This window comes from Babylonia areolata, chromosome 26, assembly GCF_041734735.1.
Source record: "Babylonia areolata isolate BAREFJ2019XMU chromosome 26, ASM4173473v1, whole genome shotgun sequence".
Lineage (NCBI taxonomy): Eukaryota > Metazoa > Mollusca > Gastropoda > Neogastropoda > Buccinidae > Babylonia > Babylonia areolata.
The window spans coordinates 31427002-31446451 of NC_134901.1; the positions used below are offsets into that span (position 1 = coordinate 31427002).

At 45.1% G+C, this 19450-nt stretch overlaps 1 protein-coding gene across 1 annotated transcript in view; it reads left to right on the top strand.

The window, feature by feature from the left end:
- LOC143300517 (protein FAN-like) overlaps window positions 1-19450 on the top strand; it is a 68944-nt gene that overhangs the window by 16789 nt on the left and 32705 nt on the right. Inside the window, exon 2 of the mRNA XM_076614252.1 lies at window positions 18891-18989. Coding sequence (XP_076470367.1) covers window positions 18891-18989 — 99 coding nt within the window. The remainder of the gene's footprint in view (window positions 1-18890; window positions 18990-19450) is intronic.

A 19450-nucleotide genomic window follows, 5' to 3' on the forward strand; every position in this document is an offset into this window, starting at 1 on the left:
ACATTGCTCCCCAACATTCTGTAATATATGATGATGACGCACATGAAGGTTTGGATAAGTTGGACAGTAATTTGTGTAACATTATGCGTGAGTACCCTGATTCAACCTTATTATTATGTGGTGATTTTAATGCCAGAACAGCAGACTTCTCTGACACCGACGTTTTTGACGAAGACAGACATATTGAACCGTTAGCTGACATTCAAGATATTCTTTGTGACACTCCGCAACCTTCTCGTAGATCAAAAGACCGCAGTTCTAATGGATTTGGTTTAAAACTGATTGATTTGTTAAAAGAATACAATTTGTTTTTTGTCAATGGACGAACAGATAGTGACCGGGAAGGGGAGATAACCTGCATTGCTAATCACGGTATGAGTGTTGTTGATTACTGTATTGTTTCAAGACCACTGTTTGACTTGATTACTGACTTCAAAGTTGTTGACAGATGCGAATCTGACCACTTTCCTATCGTAACGACATTTTCTTCGGACTGCCTGACTGATACAGATAACTTTCCAGACGATGACGATATAGCTATGGAAGATTTATGCAAGTTTTTATGGAAGGATTCTTCTTATGAATATATTTGTCAAAACACAGATACAGAATTTGAAAACTTTTTATCAGCAGTGGAGAGAGGTGTTGATGTAGGGTCAGATTATCTCATTGACCTGTTGCAGCGAGCAGCTGATAAATGTCAACACAGGAAACAAAAGCAGGAAACACATGCACAACCTTCGTGGTGGGACGAAGATTGTGAGTGTGCCAAAACTGATAAGTACAGGCAACTGAATATGTGGCGATTTTCCAATAAACTTGAAGATTTGAACCAGTACATCAATATGAAAAAAGAATTCAAAACACTTTGCAAAGAGAAACAGGAGCAACAGAATAATCAAATACTAAGAGATCTTAATGATGTTTGTAATGACAAAAACTCTAAATCATTCTGGCAAAAAATTAAATCTCTCACGAGTGTAGCATCGAATCGTTCTTGCACGATCAGTGCTCGTTCATGGTATCATTACTTTCGTGATCTGTTAAATCCTGAAAAAGAAAACGTCGATTCTGAATTTTGTCAGGAAATGGAAAATGTTGTAAAGAGCCACAATTCTAATAACTGTGAAAATTGTCAGAGAACGCAAGATGACCTTGATAAAGAAATTACTGAAGACGAAATTCGTCAAGCTATAAAGGGTATGAAGAAAGGTAAAGCCTCTGGTCCGGATGGTATACCACCTGATGTGTTTCATGTTGCTTCTGATGTTTTAATCAAGTATTTGCTGGTGTTATTCAACCGAGTTTTTGAAACTGGACAATACCCAGAGAGTTGGACAAAGGGACTGATTTTCCCATTGCACAAAAAGGGTGATCACAGAAAAACTGAAAACTATAGGGGGATATCGTTGTTAAACATTATAAGTAAACTATATAGCAGTGTTCTGAATAAAAGACTTAGTGCTTTTTGTGATGCGAACAGAAATATTCCAGAAGCTCAAGCCGGTTTTAGAAAGGGATATTGCACTACTGATAATATATTTTCACTGCAATCATTGATTCAGAAATACCTTACAAAAAAGGGAGGTCGTTTTTATACACTTTTTGTTGATTTCTCCAAGGCATTTGACAGTATTGAAAGATCCAATTTACTCTATATTTTACTTCAGAAGGGAATTCATGGAAAGATGTTTCAAACACTTTCAAGCATGTACAAACGAGTGAAGGCAGCCGTGAGAGTTGGGAATAATTTCACTGAATATTTTGAGTGCATGTCAGGGGTTAGACAGGGTTGCATTCTCAGTCCTCTTCTGTTTTCTCTTTTTCTGTCTGAATTACAAAGTGCATTGATTAACGACGACACAAGGGGCATTGATGTATTTTCAGATCAAAATTTAATGGGAATTCTGCTTCTGATGTATGCAGATGATATCGCACTGGTTTCTGACTCGGTGATTGATCTCCAGAAGAAAATAGAATGTCTTGAACAATATTGTCGTGGATGGGGCCTTAAAGTGAATATGGATAAAACAAAGGTAGTTGTTTTCAAGAATGGTGGTTTTCTTAGAGATTGTGAAAAATGGTGTTATGCTGGTAAACAGATCAAAGTTGAACCCAGTTACAATTACCTAGGAGTAATTTTTTCTGCCACATTAAACTGGTCCAAATGTGTTGATAATCTTTCGGGAAAGGCACTCAGAGCTGTAGCAGGGATTAAAAGACTGTATTTTAAGTTACAATGTGTGCCAGCTGATACTATTTTCAAAATCTTTGATGTCAAAATCAAACCAATTTTGTTGTATGGCTCCGAGATATGGGGTTTCCAGTGCTACGAAGCCATCGAAAAGGTACAAATAAAACTATGTAAAATGATTTTGGGTGTGGGTAGAGATGTTAAAAATAACATTGCCACTGGAGAGTGTGGTCGGTTTCCCGTTTATGTTGATGCTTATGTGCGGCTTATCAAATATTGGTGTAGACTTATCAATTTATCCCAAGACCGATACCCAAAACAATGCTATGATATGTTACTCATGCATGATTACAATGGAAGACACAACTGGGCAACTCAAATAAGGACTATATTGTGTAAATTTGGATTCGGGTATGTATGGGCAATGCAAGATGCGGGTAATATTGAGTATTTTCAAAGGATATTCAAAGACAGACTAGAAGATGATTTTCGCCAAAACTGGCATGAATCTGTTGCGAAAGAAGGTGACTACTGTTTATATCATCCAGAAATTATAAGAGCTAGTTACATTGGTGAGTTAGACAATCATGAGCATCGTCGCGTTCTATGTCTGATTAAATCAAACCGTCTACCACTTGATGGAATCCCTCATTTTGGTCATCGTTTGTCAGATCCGATTTGTAAATATTGTAATTTGAATAATGTTGAAGATCTTGTACATTTTCTTTTTGTTTGCCCCAGATATGCAACACTTCGTAAAAGATATATTCCACTTTATTATCATCGTTTTCCATCATCTTTTAAAGTTCAGTTGCTATGTAGAAACCTAAGTGGGAAGTTAGCCTTCAAAGTTGCTATGTACATTTGTGGATCTTTGAAACTTAGATGTAACACTTAATGTTTGATGTCTGTATGCTCACCTTGTGCTGCTTATCCCATGTAGATTTTCACTTCTCCTGTCCATATGGGCCAGATGGCCTGAAAAGACTGCATTAAAATTATTGTTATTGTTATTATTGTTATTGTTATTGTTACACACACACACACACGTTAAGACCATAAGGCATTGTACAGCAATACATTAATAAAAACATCAAGGGAATAAATCATATATATAAGTAAAATGCACACACACACACACTCACTTACTCAGTCACTCACTCACACACATACAACGTATGCATGCACATAACATATGTCACGCCAATAAAATTAGTACATTAACATTAAGATACATGAAATCCAAGTAAAATATGAAAATATTTAAAAATCACTTCCGATCACAAACACATAGAAATGCTTGCCTGTGCTCACCCGCTCAGTCCCACATACACGCATAATGTCTGCTCCCATGCACTCGTCTGCTGGTGAAGTTCAGGTGTTGCTGTGGCGAGGGGGTTTTGGGGGTGGGAGGGTTCACTCATGAGTTAGTGTATTGGATGTTTTGATTGTGTACGTGAATGGCTGTAGTAATGAATGAATTAATGTAGCGAGATGTTCTTGCGCATGGAGCTCTGAACCTACCACTTATGTCTGACCTTCTGCTATTAATGTCATCATGTAGTGGGTGTTTTTCGTCAGTCAAAATTGTTATTAGTCTGTCAGTCAGTTTTCTATTGTGCATGTCGCTAAAGGTGTCTTGTCTTATACCCACCACCCCACCCGCTTTCCTAATGACTTTTTCCAACCTGTCTTTGTCATGTTTGGTCAAGTTTACCCCCCAACACACGGCTCCATATGTTAAAACACTGCAGACAACAGATGTGTAAAACATTTGGAGCATCTGCTTGCATACATTAAAAGATTTCATTTTTCTAAGACAGTACATGCGACTGTTCCTCTTTTTAATGAGTGCAGTTGAGTTTTCATTCCAAGACAGCTTATTGTTGATTATCACACCAAGATATTTGTATGAGTCTACTTGTTCGACCACTTCATTTTTTGTGATGATTTTACTTAAACTTGATTTCTTTTTTCTGAAGTCGATTACAAGCTCTTTCATTTTGCCAACATTCAGTTCAAGGAAATTTTCTTCACACCAGTTCACAAACCTGTCAATTTCTCTTCGGTAGTCAGCGTCATCATCATCAGTAATAAGTCCTGTCAGTGCGGAATCATCTGCAAACTTAACGAGTGGACACGAATTGGTCAGACTTCTGCATTCAGCCGTATACAAGGTAAAAAGAAAAGGTAAGAGCACTGTGCCTTGTGGTGCACCTGTGTTTGTGAAAGAAACAGTAGACATAAAATCATTTAATTTTACAAACTGAGGCCTTTTAGTAAGATAGTCTAAAACCCATAAAATCATCGGAAAAGCGAGTCCCGTGTGCATAAGCTTTTTTGCTAAGAGGTGAGGTTGAACTGTATTAAAAGCACTAGAAAAATCAAAGAACATCAGGTGGACACAGGTATTTGATTTGTCTAGGTGTTCATAGATTTTGTTCGAGACAAAAAGTATTGCATCATCCGTACATCTGTTCCTCCTGTATGCAAATTGCAAGGGATCTAAAAATGGTTTGACAGACTCCTTCAAATAGACAAGTATCACTCTCTCAAAAACTTTCATCACAGCAGATGTCAGTGCCACTGGACGGAGGTCATTCATACATGAAACATGTGTTTTCTTGGGTACAGGTATAATGCAGGAAGTTTTCCAGATAGATGGTGTTTTGCACTCACTAAGAGACTGATTAAAAATAATTGTTAAAATCTGGTAGAGTTGAGCTGCACAGTATTTCAGTGTATTTGTTCGGATCATATCAGGACCAGGTGCTTTGTTTGGTTTCACTCTTTTTAATTGTGAAAGCACTTCCTCTTCAGAGACAACAATGCATTCGTCCTTAACATTTAAAATATCACTCAAATCTTGTCTTTCTGTGCTAAAATCGTGACAATCAATCAAAACGAGCATAAAAGTCATTCAGTTTGTTTGCTTCTTCTTCCGATGATGATAAAACCGGTTCTTTCCCACCCTTTCTACCTTTGTATCCACTCATTAGTTTAATCCCTTCCCACACCCCTTTCATGTTGCTGCTGAGTAATTTGTTTTCTATCTTCCGCTTATAGTTTTCTCTGCCCTCTTCACTTGCAAGTCTTTCTTAACCTGTCTTTGTGCTTCCCTAATCTCTTCTTTTACCCCTCCCTTAAAAGCACTTTTCTTAGCATTAAGAGTACCTTTGATCTGTTTCAAAATCCAGGGTTTGTTATTGGCAGAAATTTTAACATCTCTAGCTGGAACGACACAATCTTCACAAAACTTAATGTATTCTGTAACTGTATCTGCTAATTCACATACATTGTCTGTGGCCTCAACAAACACATTCCAGTCTGTGCACTCAAAACAGCCTCTTAAGGTGTCAATGGAGTCAGCTGACCAGTCATGCACTGACACTTTCACAGGCGGTTGACGTTTAACTAAAGGTCTGTAACGTGGCAACAGATGGGTTAGGCTGTGGTCAGAATGTCCAAGGGGTGGCAGCTGTACAGAAGAGTAAGAATTTGGTACCTTAGAATAAAACAAATCAATTGTCTTGTTCTCGCGGGTTGGGACAGAAACATGCTGATAAAAATTTAGAAGTGTCTTTTTAAGAGAGCAGTGATTAAAATCCCCGGTAAAAAGTTTCAAAGAGTCAGGTGCCTTTGCCTCAAGATCGTGTATGTGGTTGGCAATTGCGTTCTCTTTTTCATTCGCACTGGCTTTGGGGTGAATATACACAACTGTCAGTTGCACGTGAGAAAATTCCCATGGCAAGTAGTATGGCCTGATTCCAAGGGTCATGAACTACACAGGTGAGCATTCCTTGTGTGTGACAGTGATATTGTTTGGGTGACACCATTGTTTGTTGATAAAAACACACACCCCACCTCCCCCCTTCTTCCCTGCATCTTCTGTCCTATCCCCCCTGAATAAACTAAAACCATCTAAAGACACTTGTTCATCAGCAATAAAACTGTTTAGCCACGTTTCTGTAAAACACATTAAACTACACATTTTAAAATCAGAGCTGGATAAAATGTTGGCCGAAAGTTCGTCTGTTTTGTTTCTGAGTGATTGCACATTGCCCTCGATCACAGTTGGTAGATAGGGTTTATACTTTCTGACCTTGTTTCTGGCTCTGGCACCTCCCTTCCGATCTCGTCTGCGGGGCTTTAGCTCCTTTGGAAGATCGAGATGAGGTCGGATCTTGGACAGCGCAGACGACCGAATTTCGAAGTAGGTCCACCATGTTGTAGTGGGTGGGCGCAGCAAGCCAGTCATGGTTGACACCGGTTGTTTGGCTAAAACAGCCCTACACAGACAGAAGCAGCAACAGCAAGCACACCACAACACACTTGGACCAGTCACACACCATCTTGCACAAATATAAAAAGGTTAATACAGGTAAAACTCCACAAAACGCTAAAAAGCACAAGCCTGCAAAAACACCGTGTCGCCACTGAGCGCAGCGCCACCCACCTCATCTTAATCCCAGAGCACACGAAATGTGGGCCATAGCTACTTCGGCTGCTTTCCAGCACTCAGTGCCACTGCAGCATGTCTTGGAGGCAGCCTTCTGGCGGTCTGAGAATCCCTTCATCAACTTCTACCTCAGGGATTTCCGTATGACCAGGGCTGACGGTTCCAAGGGGATTTCCTTTGTCGCGGCTAACACTGCCGTCTCGGTTACAAGGGCTCCCCATATGAACCAGTAGGTGTTGCCCTCCTCCACTTGCTTTAAATTCTGCATTGGTTTGACATGGTACAGTATATGACACCAAAAGGAGTTTGTATTATACTCCATGTTTGGTGATACATATACTTACCATGTCAAACTCGATTGCCCGCCTGTCCGTCCCCGTGTCTCTGCTGTGGTACTCATGGGGCATTTTTCTCGATGGCCACGGAATGATTCAGTGCTTATAGCTTTTAGAGGCGTTTGATTGGCTAAGAGCAGACCGGGCAAGACGGGTCGTCTTTTCACTGTTAGCCGCGCAAAATTTGGCCAAGCAGAGCAAACCAATAGGCCTAGTTTGCATCAGTTTGACATGGTAACTGTATGTATCACCAAACATGGAGTATAATACAAACTCCTCCTATTTATGTCTCACTGTCTCAGACCCAGAAGCTTGGGCAGTGGGCTTTCGGTCTCTAGACTGGAGCAACCTGATTGCCAGGTAGTTTAGAAATACAGGTAGGAATGCCCACAGCTCATCCTCATTGCACCCAAATGGCTGGCACAACTTTGATACCTGGAACTGCTCGCTCTGACACATGTTCCTCCTCCAGAACATGGTGTCACAATGTTAATTCTGGAACTGCTGGCACCTCTTTATGAAAATATTTGAACAGGGGTAGATCTCCAGATGAGGATGATACAAAATGCTGAAAAAAAACACAAAAAATGATTGTCCTTCTTTCCTTTTTCCTCGCAAATTTTGCCCATTGGGCTTCCTCAGAGAGAGTGATGTAGGGTAGGTAGGCCTAATTGCAAAGAATCCAGTCTAAATGACCGGCTTAATGCATGTATTATACACATCACAGGTTGTACAGTCGTCATATGTAGCTCCTCTATTTTTTAGTCTTTCTTTGATTGTTTGCACCAGGAAAAGTTTGTCCACTCCTTTTTTTTTCGACATTTTTTCAATGGTTGAAATAGGGGTGCCTGAGGGTAAATGTGAATGGGCAAGTCTAAATGCAAACAGAAGCAGGTACTGAACTCATCAGACATAACATTATTGGAACATCGCACTAGACTGTTGTATTGTTCAATTTGTTGGTTTTAACACACACACACACACACACACACACACACACACACACATTTGAACACAACCACCCTACACCACACACAAACACACTTTTGAGAGTGCAAATTAAGTGCAAAATTGTTTGCAAGATTTATACTTATAGACAACTCTACCTAAAATACCCTATGGACATATTGCAAATGACACGGTTTTGGAGATTACTGTCAAAACGGATGTTCTGATCTGTCACCAACATGCTTTCATAAATTCTCACAGCACTTGTAATGCACAATTCATTCAACATATCCAATGAAATCAGCTATTTTGAATTGTGTCAAAGTCCAAGTCCTACTACAGGCTTCTCTTGATTTTAGGATTGAGAGATCATGTTTGTGAACTTGGTTGACAGTGGTGCGCGATGAGAAAAAAAAACATGGAAATTGTAGGAAATAGCTTATGCTTGATTGGTTCTTGGAAATAATATTCATTAAGGTATCAGAACAAGGTTGAAGCAGACATTAAATTGTGAAATGTGTGTGGCGAGAATACTTCAAAGTGGGGTGGTACAGGAATTATTCACAATTACACCGTTTGCAGTTAGGCCTACCTACCCTGTTGTCTTGTCTGTGATGTGTTGTCTGTAATTCACCATTACCAGTGTTTCATGTCAACATTAATGTTACCACAGGCATTTTCTGAAAAAATTTCCAACTGTGGTGTGTGTGTGTGTGTGTGTGTGTGTGTGTATAGTTTTATTTTGTTAAGATAAAACTCACTGAAACAAAAACAAACAAGATGCTACTTCTTTTGATTCCAGAGATACGGCTGTCGGAAGATTGCACAGTTTGCAGAAACTATTCTTTGGGGCACATTTTCAGGTCTCGTACAAGCAAACATGAAAAAAAACCCAACCATTCTTTCTCATTGATTTTTTTGTTAATATATGATATGGTGAAATAAAATCTTGTAACATTGTCATCACAAAGACAATTAGAGAAATGCAAAATTGACAAAAATTACAATTTGCAAAAAAACAAAAGGGCCTGATAAGCCATGTTTGCATACCAGTATTTTACACTTGACCTTATTAAAGCCAAACTCAAAGTGTATATTGTTTATTTTGTTTAGTTGTGTATGTGTACACACACACAGACACACACACGCACGCACGCACGCATGCACACACACATCATGTCTACTTCATCAGCTCAGTACAAGGTCTACGTATTTTTGTTAGTGGTGCCAAACTTGGCAACACAGCCAGAATCATCCCTGACGGAGACACTGAACATACACATTTCCTTAAATGCATGTCAAACTCGAATACCTGCCCGTCTGTCCCCGCGTCTCCGCCGTGGTACTCATGGGGCTTTTTTTTTTTGATGGCCATGGAATGATTCAGCGCTTATAGCTTTTAGAGGTGTTTGATTGGCTAAGAGCGGACCGGGCAAGACGGCTCGTCTTTTCACTGTTAGCCGCGCGAAATTTGGCCAAGCAGAGCAAACCAATAGGACTAGTTTGCATCAGTTTGACATGGCAAGTATATGTATCACCAAACATGGAGTATAATACAAACTCCTCCTTTATATGATACCTGTATTTTAGTTATACACATTGCCTTAATTTCATTGTTGGCTTTTGATTCTGATGTTGAATTTGAGGTTGATGAGTTGCAGTGATCCATCTTATGTGAAATAGAATCAATAGATGTGTTTCCTTGTCGTTACTGTTGATGTCTTCTCTAACACTGCTATGACAGTGTCATATCAATATCATTGTTGTCATTGCCCCCTCTTTTTTCTTTTTCTCTCTCATTTTTCTCTTGCATTGGGAAAAGACAAGAAACCAGCTCCGATGCCTCCCGAAACCGGGAGGGGGTCAAGCTGGTGTTCTCTTGACCCCCTCCCGGGGGGGTCACTGCCTTGTTGTGGTCGGGAGGCTTAGTGACCAGTGATCGAGCGAGCTATGTCGGCGGGGGCATCAGTGCTTCTGGGGGTTTACTGCTCTAGTCCCAGGTCTTAATTGACAGCCTACATAGCCATTGTAGCTGTTCAGGCTGAATAAGTGGTGGTTTTCGTACTGATGCCCCTGATAGGGCTTCCCATGCCGAACAGGTCGTGAGTGAGGCCCAAACTAAACGTGACCCACTGTCCCTTTTGCTATTCTCTATTCTTCTTTTTACCGCCTCTTTTCTGTCCTCAGCTCCCCATCAAGCCTTCTTTTCCACATTCTTTTTTCTCTGCGGCCTTCTTCAGGCCCGCCGTGTTTGCCGTGCGGCGCGACCTGTGATGGAGGGGAATGAGATCCTGGGGATTGAGAGAGCACGCTGCTCTCAACACATCCCTTTGGCTCGGACCTCTCCTAAGACAGGTGGCACACATTGGCCTGTGTGTGTCAATCGGCTACCCCTTCGTGGGGCTGGGTCAAGACTGGCAGTTTGGAGGCTAGCGAGGATAACCCCTGTAGTGCTCGGTTCTCTGTCCCCGGGAGCTGGGCATGATTGGGGGGGAACATGTTGGAGCTAAGCTGTTAGTCGTATATCCCTCCTGAAACCTGGAAGGGGTCAAGCTGGTGTTCCCTTGACCCTGGCCCCTAAGTTGGACCCCATGGTGGGTGGGTAAGGGAGGGATGAATCTACAGTTATTAAAACCATGGCTTCCAAACAGATACACCCCCCTAAACTTGGCAAAAGAAGGAGACCAGGAACTGACGATTCAGACTCTTGATTCGGAGGTCGGTGAGACCTCTGGATTTTGGCCGTCGTGGCTTGTGGTGGAGGGCGCTGATGATGACAAGCCCTTGTCAGCTCTCAGTCCCTTCACCATCCAGAAGGGCTTCCAGTGTCTGGCAGGCTCACTAAAATCTATCAAGAGGCTGAGGAGCGGATCATTTCTGGTGGAGACAGCGTCAAAAAGGCAGACACAGCTTCTGCTCAAAGCAACCACTTTTGTGGATAGGGTGGTGAAGGTTTCCCCTCACAAAGGACTGAACTGTTCAAAGGGGGTCATCAGATGCCCGGAGTTGAGAGGAGTGTCTGAAGCAGAGATCAAGAGCGAGCTGCCCTCTCAGGGAGTGACCGACGTTTACAGGGTGACAGTAAGGAAGGTGTCAGACAGAGTCCCGACCAACACATTTTTCCTCACCTTCTGCTGCCCGAATGTCCCCAAGGACATACGAGTCGGATACCTGCTGGTGAACGTAAGCTTGTACGTGCCGTCCCCTCTAAGATGTTTCAAGTGCCAGAAATTCGGACACGTGCGGGACCGCTGCAAGGAGGAAGAGGCGTGTGGCACCTGTTCAAAGGCGGCGCACCAGGGCGAATGTGTCAGTCCAGCCCGTTGTGCGAACTGCGGAGGCGGCCACCCGTCCTTATCAAAAGACTGACCCGCCTGGAAAAAAGAAAAACAAATCCAGAAGGTGAAGACGGAGAAGAAAATTTCTTTCTTTGAGGCACAAAAACAAGTGGAGGCCGCATTGCCCAAGGCGTCTTACGCCTCTGTCGTCAGACCCAGGATGGTGGACGTTGCGATCCAGACGACGTCCACAGGGACGCAGACGGACAGTTTACCTACATCGGTAGAACCGTTGGCCTTGGGTGGAGGCGCTGTGTCCACCTCTTCTCATCCTGTACGGCAGTCCTCAGGGGCTGCTGGGCGGGAGCGGAAAGCCTCGGGTGGAGGCACGGTGTCCGCTTCCCGTCCCCCCCACCCCCCGGCCCCCCTCGTCCCGCCTCTCGTCTGCCTGGCCCTCGGGCTGGCGGGAGTGGCCAGAAACCCCCCGTACCTCCAAAACTCAAGGAGGGGAGGGTTGCGGCCTCGGCGGGATCGGGAAGAGCCGAGGTGGTGGATATTCCGGCTTGGTCGGAATCGGAGAAGTTTTTAAGTTAAAAAAATAGATATGTGATCTTGGCCGACCTTGAGCCACCGCAAGCAGAGGAGCAGGGGGTAGCGATTGATTAGGCTGCTGCTTTATTTTTTTAACCTTTTTAATGGCAGTGATCCACTGGAACATCCGTGGGCCACTTGCGCCGTTCCTCCCAAGCAACAGCGCGGACACTTTCTTCCCTCCTGGGCATGATGGAGTCCATGGCACCTCTCATTCCCCTGGGCAGGGTTCTCAAGCGCCCTCTCCAGAGGGCACTGAGGTTACGCTGGTCCCAGAGCACTCAGCCATGGGATACCCAGATATGTCTGGGCGAGTGATTCCTCGAGGTGACATCAGAGTGGTTAATCACCCCTCTTCAGACACAGGGGTTGCCCATAGCCCCACCTACTATTCAGGTGGCACTCTTCACAGACGCCTCCTCCCTGGGCTGGGGAGCCCACATGGACTCACTCCATGCAGCAGGGACTTGCTCCCCGGAGGAGTGCCTATGCCACATCAATGTTCTGGAACTGGAGGCAGTTTGCAGGGCTCTCCTGCACTTCATGGGGGAGGCCACTGGCAAGACCATCCGCTTGTTCACGGACAAGACGACGGTCGCATGTTATGTGAACAAAGGGGGGGGAGCGCACTCGGCAGACCTCTCCCTGCGGACCGAGGCTGTTCTCCGTTGGTGCCACAGCAAGGGCATTGCACATTCAGCGAGACACTTAGCAGGAAAAGCCAACATCTTGGCAGATGCTCTCAGCAGGTCCAAGAGTGTCATCCGCACAGAGTGGACCCTGGACAAGGACACCCTTCAGGGGGTGTGGGAACGGTGGTTTTGGCCGATGGTGGACCTTTTTGCCACAAAGTTCAACAAGAGACTTCCCACTTATGTCTCTCCGGTCGCCGACCCAGAAGCGTGGGCAGTGGATGCTCTCTCTCTAGACTGGAGCAGTCTGATTGCCTCCGTGTTTCCTTCCTTTCCAATTCTGTCCAAGGTGATACGGAAAGACAGATTGGAACGCCCGCAGCTGATCCTCATTGTGCCGAAATGGCCAGCCCAGCCCTGGTTTCCGGATCTTCAGTCCCTGACACATGTTCCACCCCTGGAACTCGAAACCAAATCATCTGCTGAGGCAGCCTAGCTCGGGCACTCCTCATTCCAATCCTCAACTGCTCCACCTGCACGCATGGCTAATGTGCGGTCGGAACTGTCAGCATCACCATTGAAGTCTTCGACCCCTCGGTCGGCCTCTGTGTCGGCTGCGCTGACCCAGGGGGGTGCCTCCTCTGACCTCCTCTCCATAGTCACCAGAGCAAGGAGGCAGGGAACGGAGACTTTGTATGACTTTCGCTGGAAGAAATGGTTGTGGTGGTGTACAGCTCAGGGCATTACCCCTACTAACCCTATGAGCATGCAGCTGGCCAACTTTCTGGCTCACTGCTCCTCGGTTCTCATCCTTTCTCCTAGTTCTGTGCGAGGGTACAGGTCTCCCATCTGTACCACATTCAAACAGCTAGGTGGTCCCGCCTTTGAAGCGGATTTCCTGCTCAGAGAGGTGGCTAGGGGTGCCCCTCTGAAGGAAGCTAGAAACCCCAGAAGAGTGCCCCTCTGGGACTTGTTCCTGGTGCTGGATTTCATTCGAAAACAGCCCTTCGAGCCATTGGGGACTATTCCTTTTGACTTGCTCACCCTCAAGACGACTTTCCTTCTGTTGCTGGCCACTGGCCGTCATAGAAGTGAGATTCATGGTCTTAGTGGAATGCCACAAGATCTGGCTTTCCACAGAGATGGTTCCATCACTGTTCGTTTCCTTCCAGAGTGTCTGGCTAAGAACCAAGACCCTGAGTTCCCTTCCCCCTCTCTGAGGGTCAGACCTTTGTCTGATATTCTTGCCCAAGATGATGAGGATAGGCATCTCTGCCCTGTTCGGTGTCTCAAATACTATTGGGATAGGTCTCGCCATAGGCGTTCTTCTCAGAGGCGTCTGCTCATCTCCCTCAATGAGAATTACAAGAAAGACGTCGCTGCAGGCACCATTTCCCGCTGGGTTTCCCAAGTCATTCATAGAGCCTACTCTCATGCACACAGGGATATCAGCTGTCTTCATCCCAGAGCACATGAAGTGCGGGCCATAGCTACTTCGGCTGCTTTCCAGCACTCAGTGCCACTGCAGCATGTCTTGGAGGCAGCCTTCTGGCGGTCTGAGAATCCCTACATCAACTTCTACCTCAGGAATTTCCGTATGACCAGGGCTGACGTTTCGAAGGGGATTTCCTTTGTCGCGGCTAACACTGCCGTCTCAGTTACAAGGGCTCCCCATACCAACCAGTAGGCGTTGCCCTCCTCCATTTGCTTTAAATTCTGCATCAGTTTGACATGGTACAGTATATGACACCAAAAGGAGGAGTTTGTATTATACTCCATGTTTGGTGTTACATATACTTACCATGTCAAACTCGAATGCCCGCCCGTCCATCCCCGCGTCTCTGCCGTGGTTCTCATGGGGCATTTTCTTCGATGGCCACGGAATGATTCAGCACTTATAGCTTTTAGAGGCGTTTGATTGGCTGAGAGCGGACCGGGCCAAGACTGCTCATCTTTTCACTGTTAGCCATGCAAAATTTAGCCAAGCAGAGCAAACCGATAGGCCTAGTTTGCATCAGTTTGACATGGTAAGTATATGTAACACCAAACATGGAGTATAATACAGACTCCTCCTTTCTACGCCAATTTCCAGGAACTCCAGCTGCTTTGTCGTGCTTTGAAACCTTCAGTGCTGGCGCTGCAGGAGACTCTGCAAAGAGATGTCAAGGTTTTATCTCTCTCTGGTTTTAACTCCGTTTTTAAACCCGCTCAGCCGAAGCAAGAGGGATTGATGGGAGGTGTCGCTCTTTTTATTCACAAGTCCCTTTTATACAGTACAGTTCTTTTAAGCACCCCTTTACAGGCGGTGGCAGTCAGAGTCACACTTGAGAAAACCATCACTGTCTGCTCTCTCTACCTTCCTCCTTCCGTCCGTGTTCTGAGGCAGGACCTCATGAACCTGGTCGACCAGCTCCCACGTCCGTTTTTACTGTTGGGCGACTTCAATGGACACTCCCCGCTCTGGGGAAGTGAGATGACATCAGCCCGAGGTCTTCTCTTGGAAAACCATCTTTCCGACATGGACTTGTGCTGTCTTAACGACAAGTCTCCCACTTACCTTCATCTGCCCTCTGGAAAGCTCTTGTATTTAGATCTGTCGGTCTGCGATCCATCGTTGGTCCTGGACTACGAGTGGAAAGTGCACGACGATCTGCACGGGAGTGACCACTTTCCTGTCGTCCTCCGCCCCACAGATGGAGAAGGTGACTCTCTGCCTGACCGCCTGAACTATGACAAAGCAGACTGGAGTTTTTTTTACCAAGAAGATAAGAGCGGAGCTGCAGGAAGAAACAGTATTGAAAAGCAAGGACCCTGCTGACACTCTGACTCGGATCGTTTTAGATTGCGCCAAAGCAGCAGTCCCATCGTCTACCTCCAAGCCTCAGGTCCCTAGAACGCCCTGGTTCAACGCGGAATGTCGGGAGGCCCGTAAGTCTCGGAAGAGAGCGCATCGACGCGTCTTTCGGAGACTGGAGACCGATAGCGTTCGAACCCATCAACAGCTGAGGGCGAAAGCCAGGTATGTTTTTAAAAAGAGCCAGAGGAAGTCATGGAGAGATTTTTGCTCTTCCTTAACCTCCAACACACCCAAGAAGAAAGTGTGGAGGGTTTTAAAAAGAATTAAGGGCAAAAACATATGCCCAACCTTTCATCATCTTAAACTTTCAGACGCTCTGGTCACAGAGAAGAAAGCAGTTGCCAATTTGCCTCCACAATTGAACAGAACTCGAGATCTGCTAACAAATCTGCTTGGTTTCTTAAAACCAATAACCTGTCAGAAAAAACACCATGTAACTTCTTTTCCAACAACACAGAGAATTACAACCTTCCTTTCACAATGAACGAACTTAAATCTGCCCGTCAGACCTGTACGGATTCCTGTCCAGGAATGGATGAGGTCCATTATAAACTCCTAAAGCACCTTCCCCAAACCTGTCTGGACACCCTGCTTAAAGTTTATAACCACATCTGGGTCACAGGCTTCTTTCCACCCTCCTGGCGGAAAGCCCTCATAATCCCGCTGCCGAAACCGGGAAAAGACCCCTCGGACCCCTCCAACTACCGCCCAATTGCACTGACCAGCTGCATCTGCAAACTGATGGAGAAGATGGTCAATGGTAGACTGATGTGGAAACTAGAGACCAACGGCCTTCTGGCGAAAGAACAGTGCGGTTTCCGCAAGCATCGCTCTACCGTTGACCATCTGGTTCGTCTGGAAACCACTGTAAGAAATGCTTTTGTGAACAAACAACATGTGGTGGCCATATTTTTTGACTTGGAGAAAGCTTACGATACCACGTGGAAGTTTGGTATTCTTTCCGACTTGCACAAGCTCGGCTTCCGAGGACACCTGCCTCAGTTCATCCACAATTTTTTACAAGACAGACAATTCCAGGTGAGAGTCGGCACCACCCTGTCCGACATTCACGAGCAGGAGCTGGGTGTCCCGCAAGGGAGCATCCTGTCGCCGGCTCTTTTCAGCATCAAAATTAATGACATCGTTCAATCCGTTCAGAAAGGATCGGACAGCTCGCTGTTCGTGGATGATTTTGCCTTATATGCAACCGGCAGCACGTACGCCAGCATCCAGCGACGGCTTCAGCTCTGCGTCAACAAGATCCAGTGTTGGGCAGAGGAGAATGGCTTCATGTTTTCGTCCTCCAAAACTGAATGCATCCATTTTCATAATTTTCGCCAGTTCTATCCGGACCCTGAAATCCGTCTGGGAACATCCACTATCCCGGCGGTCAAGGAAGCCAGATTTTTGGGGGTCGTCTTCAATCAGAAGCTGAACTTCCTCAGCCACATTAAACAGCTGAAAATATCTCGCCAAAAAGCCCTTAACATCATCCGAGTTGTGGCACACACGAACTGGGGTGCTGATAAGAGAACTCTCTTGCACCTCTACAGAGCCCTGGTCCGGTCCAAACTGGATTATGGAAGTGTGGTATACGGCTCGGCCAGACCGTCCTATCTGAAACTGTTGGACCCTGTACACCACCAAGGGCTCCGTCTCAGCTTAGGTGCTTTCCGCACCACCCCTGTGCACAGCCTGTACGCAGAGGCGGGGGAACCGCCTCTTTCCAACCGCAGACTGAAGCTGACCCTGAACTATTATCTGAAATTGTTCTCTGAACCTACAAACCCTGCTTACGATGCTGTATTCAACAACCCTTTCAATAAGAAATTTACAGACAACCCAAACTGCATATCTCCTCTCGGACTCCGCATTCAGCCGCACTTAGAAAAAGCCGATCTGGATGTCGGTGGCATCTCGGATTTCTCTAAGTTCCCTGACAGCCCTCCGTGGACCTTTAGGACACCTGAGGTCCGATTCGATCTGGCCTCGTACCGTAAGGACACCACCAGTTCTCTGGCCTACAGAACCTACTTTTCGGAACTGTGCCACAAATTCCCCACTTTTCAAAGCATCTTCACTGACGGTTCCAAGTCAGAGGATGGAGTCGCTGCATCTGCGTTCTGTCCCGCCTTTCCTGACCGGCCCTCAACGGAACACATCCTGTCTGACAGCTCGGTGTACACTGCGGAACTGACCGCACTGGTTCTTGGGTTAAAAATGGTTCTCTCTTCGAAACAGAAGAGATTCATGATCTTTTCCGACTCCTTGTCAGCCCTGGAGGCGATCGCCTGCAGGAATATCACTCATCCCAAACTGCTGGAATTTTATGAAACTTTTACTCTCGCAACGAAGAAAGGATACGAGGTTGTGTTGGCCTGGGTTCCCGGACATGTTGGCATTCGTGGTAACGAAAGGGCGGACCTGCTGGCCAGGAACGCTGTAAAGAAAGAATTGTCCAGATCCTTGGTACCCTATACAGACATGAAGTGGAAGGTCAACACTTACGTTAAGGATCTTTGGCAAGAGGAGTGGAACACCCAGACGGACAACAAGCTCTTCCAGATCCGTCCGGACCTAAAAGAGACCCTCCCTTCGGGGGTGAAGAACAGAAAGGAGGAGTCTGTGCTGTGCAGACTGCGTACGGGGCACACTTTTTTTTTACTCATTCTTACTTGTTGAAGGGGGAGGAGGCCCCTCGATGCATTCCCTGTGACGAGCCTCTCACCGTGAAACACGTGCTCCTTGACTGTTGGGATCTGCATGACGTTAGACGCAGACATTACACGGTGGTTTCTTTGAAGACTTTGTTTCGTGATGTCCCTCCGTGGGCGCTGATGGACTTCTTAAAAGAAGTGAACCTTTTTAACCAGATTTGAAGGTTTTAAACTATGGAAGTTTTTTTTTTAACTTTGGAGTGGAAAGTTTGAAGTGGTGACTCGTTTTAATTGGTTGTTTTTTTATCCTTGTAGTAGTTATTGACGCGGCGATAGCCTTGAGATGGCCTTAGTGGTCGGCGAGGCTCTAAGCACCATAATTTCATTTCATTTACACACACACACACACACACACACACATACATATATATGTACATATATACGTGTGTGTGTGTGCATGATCAGTTGTGCCTTTTGTCTGTGTGTGTGCACATTGTTTTCACCCTGTCATCAAAGCCATATGTGGATCACAGTTTTAAACAACAATTCAGAGTCAAAAGCAAAAGTCCTGCCAAATACCTGGATTTCCGTAGGTGATTGAGTTGTGAACGAGTCTTATATTGTCTCCAAGATATTTGTTTGCAACAAAATCGGTCTGATCTTTACCTACTAATTTTGAGAGAACCCTTTTAATTCTATTTGCAGCGTATGTGGACACACTTTTGTAAAACAGGCAACAGTGAGGTAGTTCTCCAGGGTTTTTTGTTTTTTTTAAAACATATTCGGTCTGTCTGGTTTTAGGACACAAGTTATCATTCCTTTTCTCTGGGTGGTGATTGCAACAAAACTTTTTTTTTTTTTTTTTTAAATTACATTGCAGGTGTTGTTTTGTGTGTGTGTGTGTGTGCTAGAAATGAGGTATATTACTATTGCTTGCAGATTTTCATTGCTGTTATTGGAGCCGGGGGAGATTTACTTTGAAGACTTCAGTGTATACTACTTTCCTGATGGTGACCTTGATAACCCTGCTCCTAACAGGTACGAACTTCCTTACCACACCAAAGTCCCATTCCCTACCACCCACCCACCCACCCACATGCACACACTCACTCCCACATCCCCTAGTCTACCAAAACTAATTTTTCAATGGAAATCGCTGCAGTATAATTTTTTTTCTTCTCAAAAGTTAGAATAAAGTCACATATAACAAGAAAAATACCCTAGGATGCACAAAAGTTTGGCATGTGGTCATAATTAACAAATTTAATTTTCGAACACTGTGATTTGCTAAAATACTGACCGCTCTGGTACGCCATACAACTCGCAGCAAGCACGCCAGCCGCAGTCGAGATAATGAGGTGTTGACACGGCATGTGAACGGCGGCGTCTGCTACCCAGAAAAGCGTAGTTCTTATCTTGGCATTGCGCTTGCTGCGATATACCGACAAGCATACACTCGCTGGAAACCGACCCTGAAAAACTATGGCCAACCAAGAAAT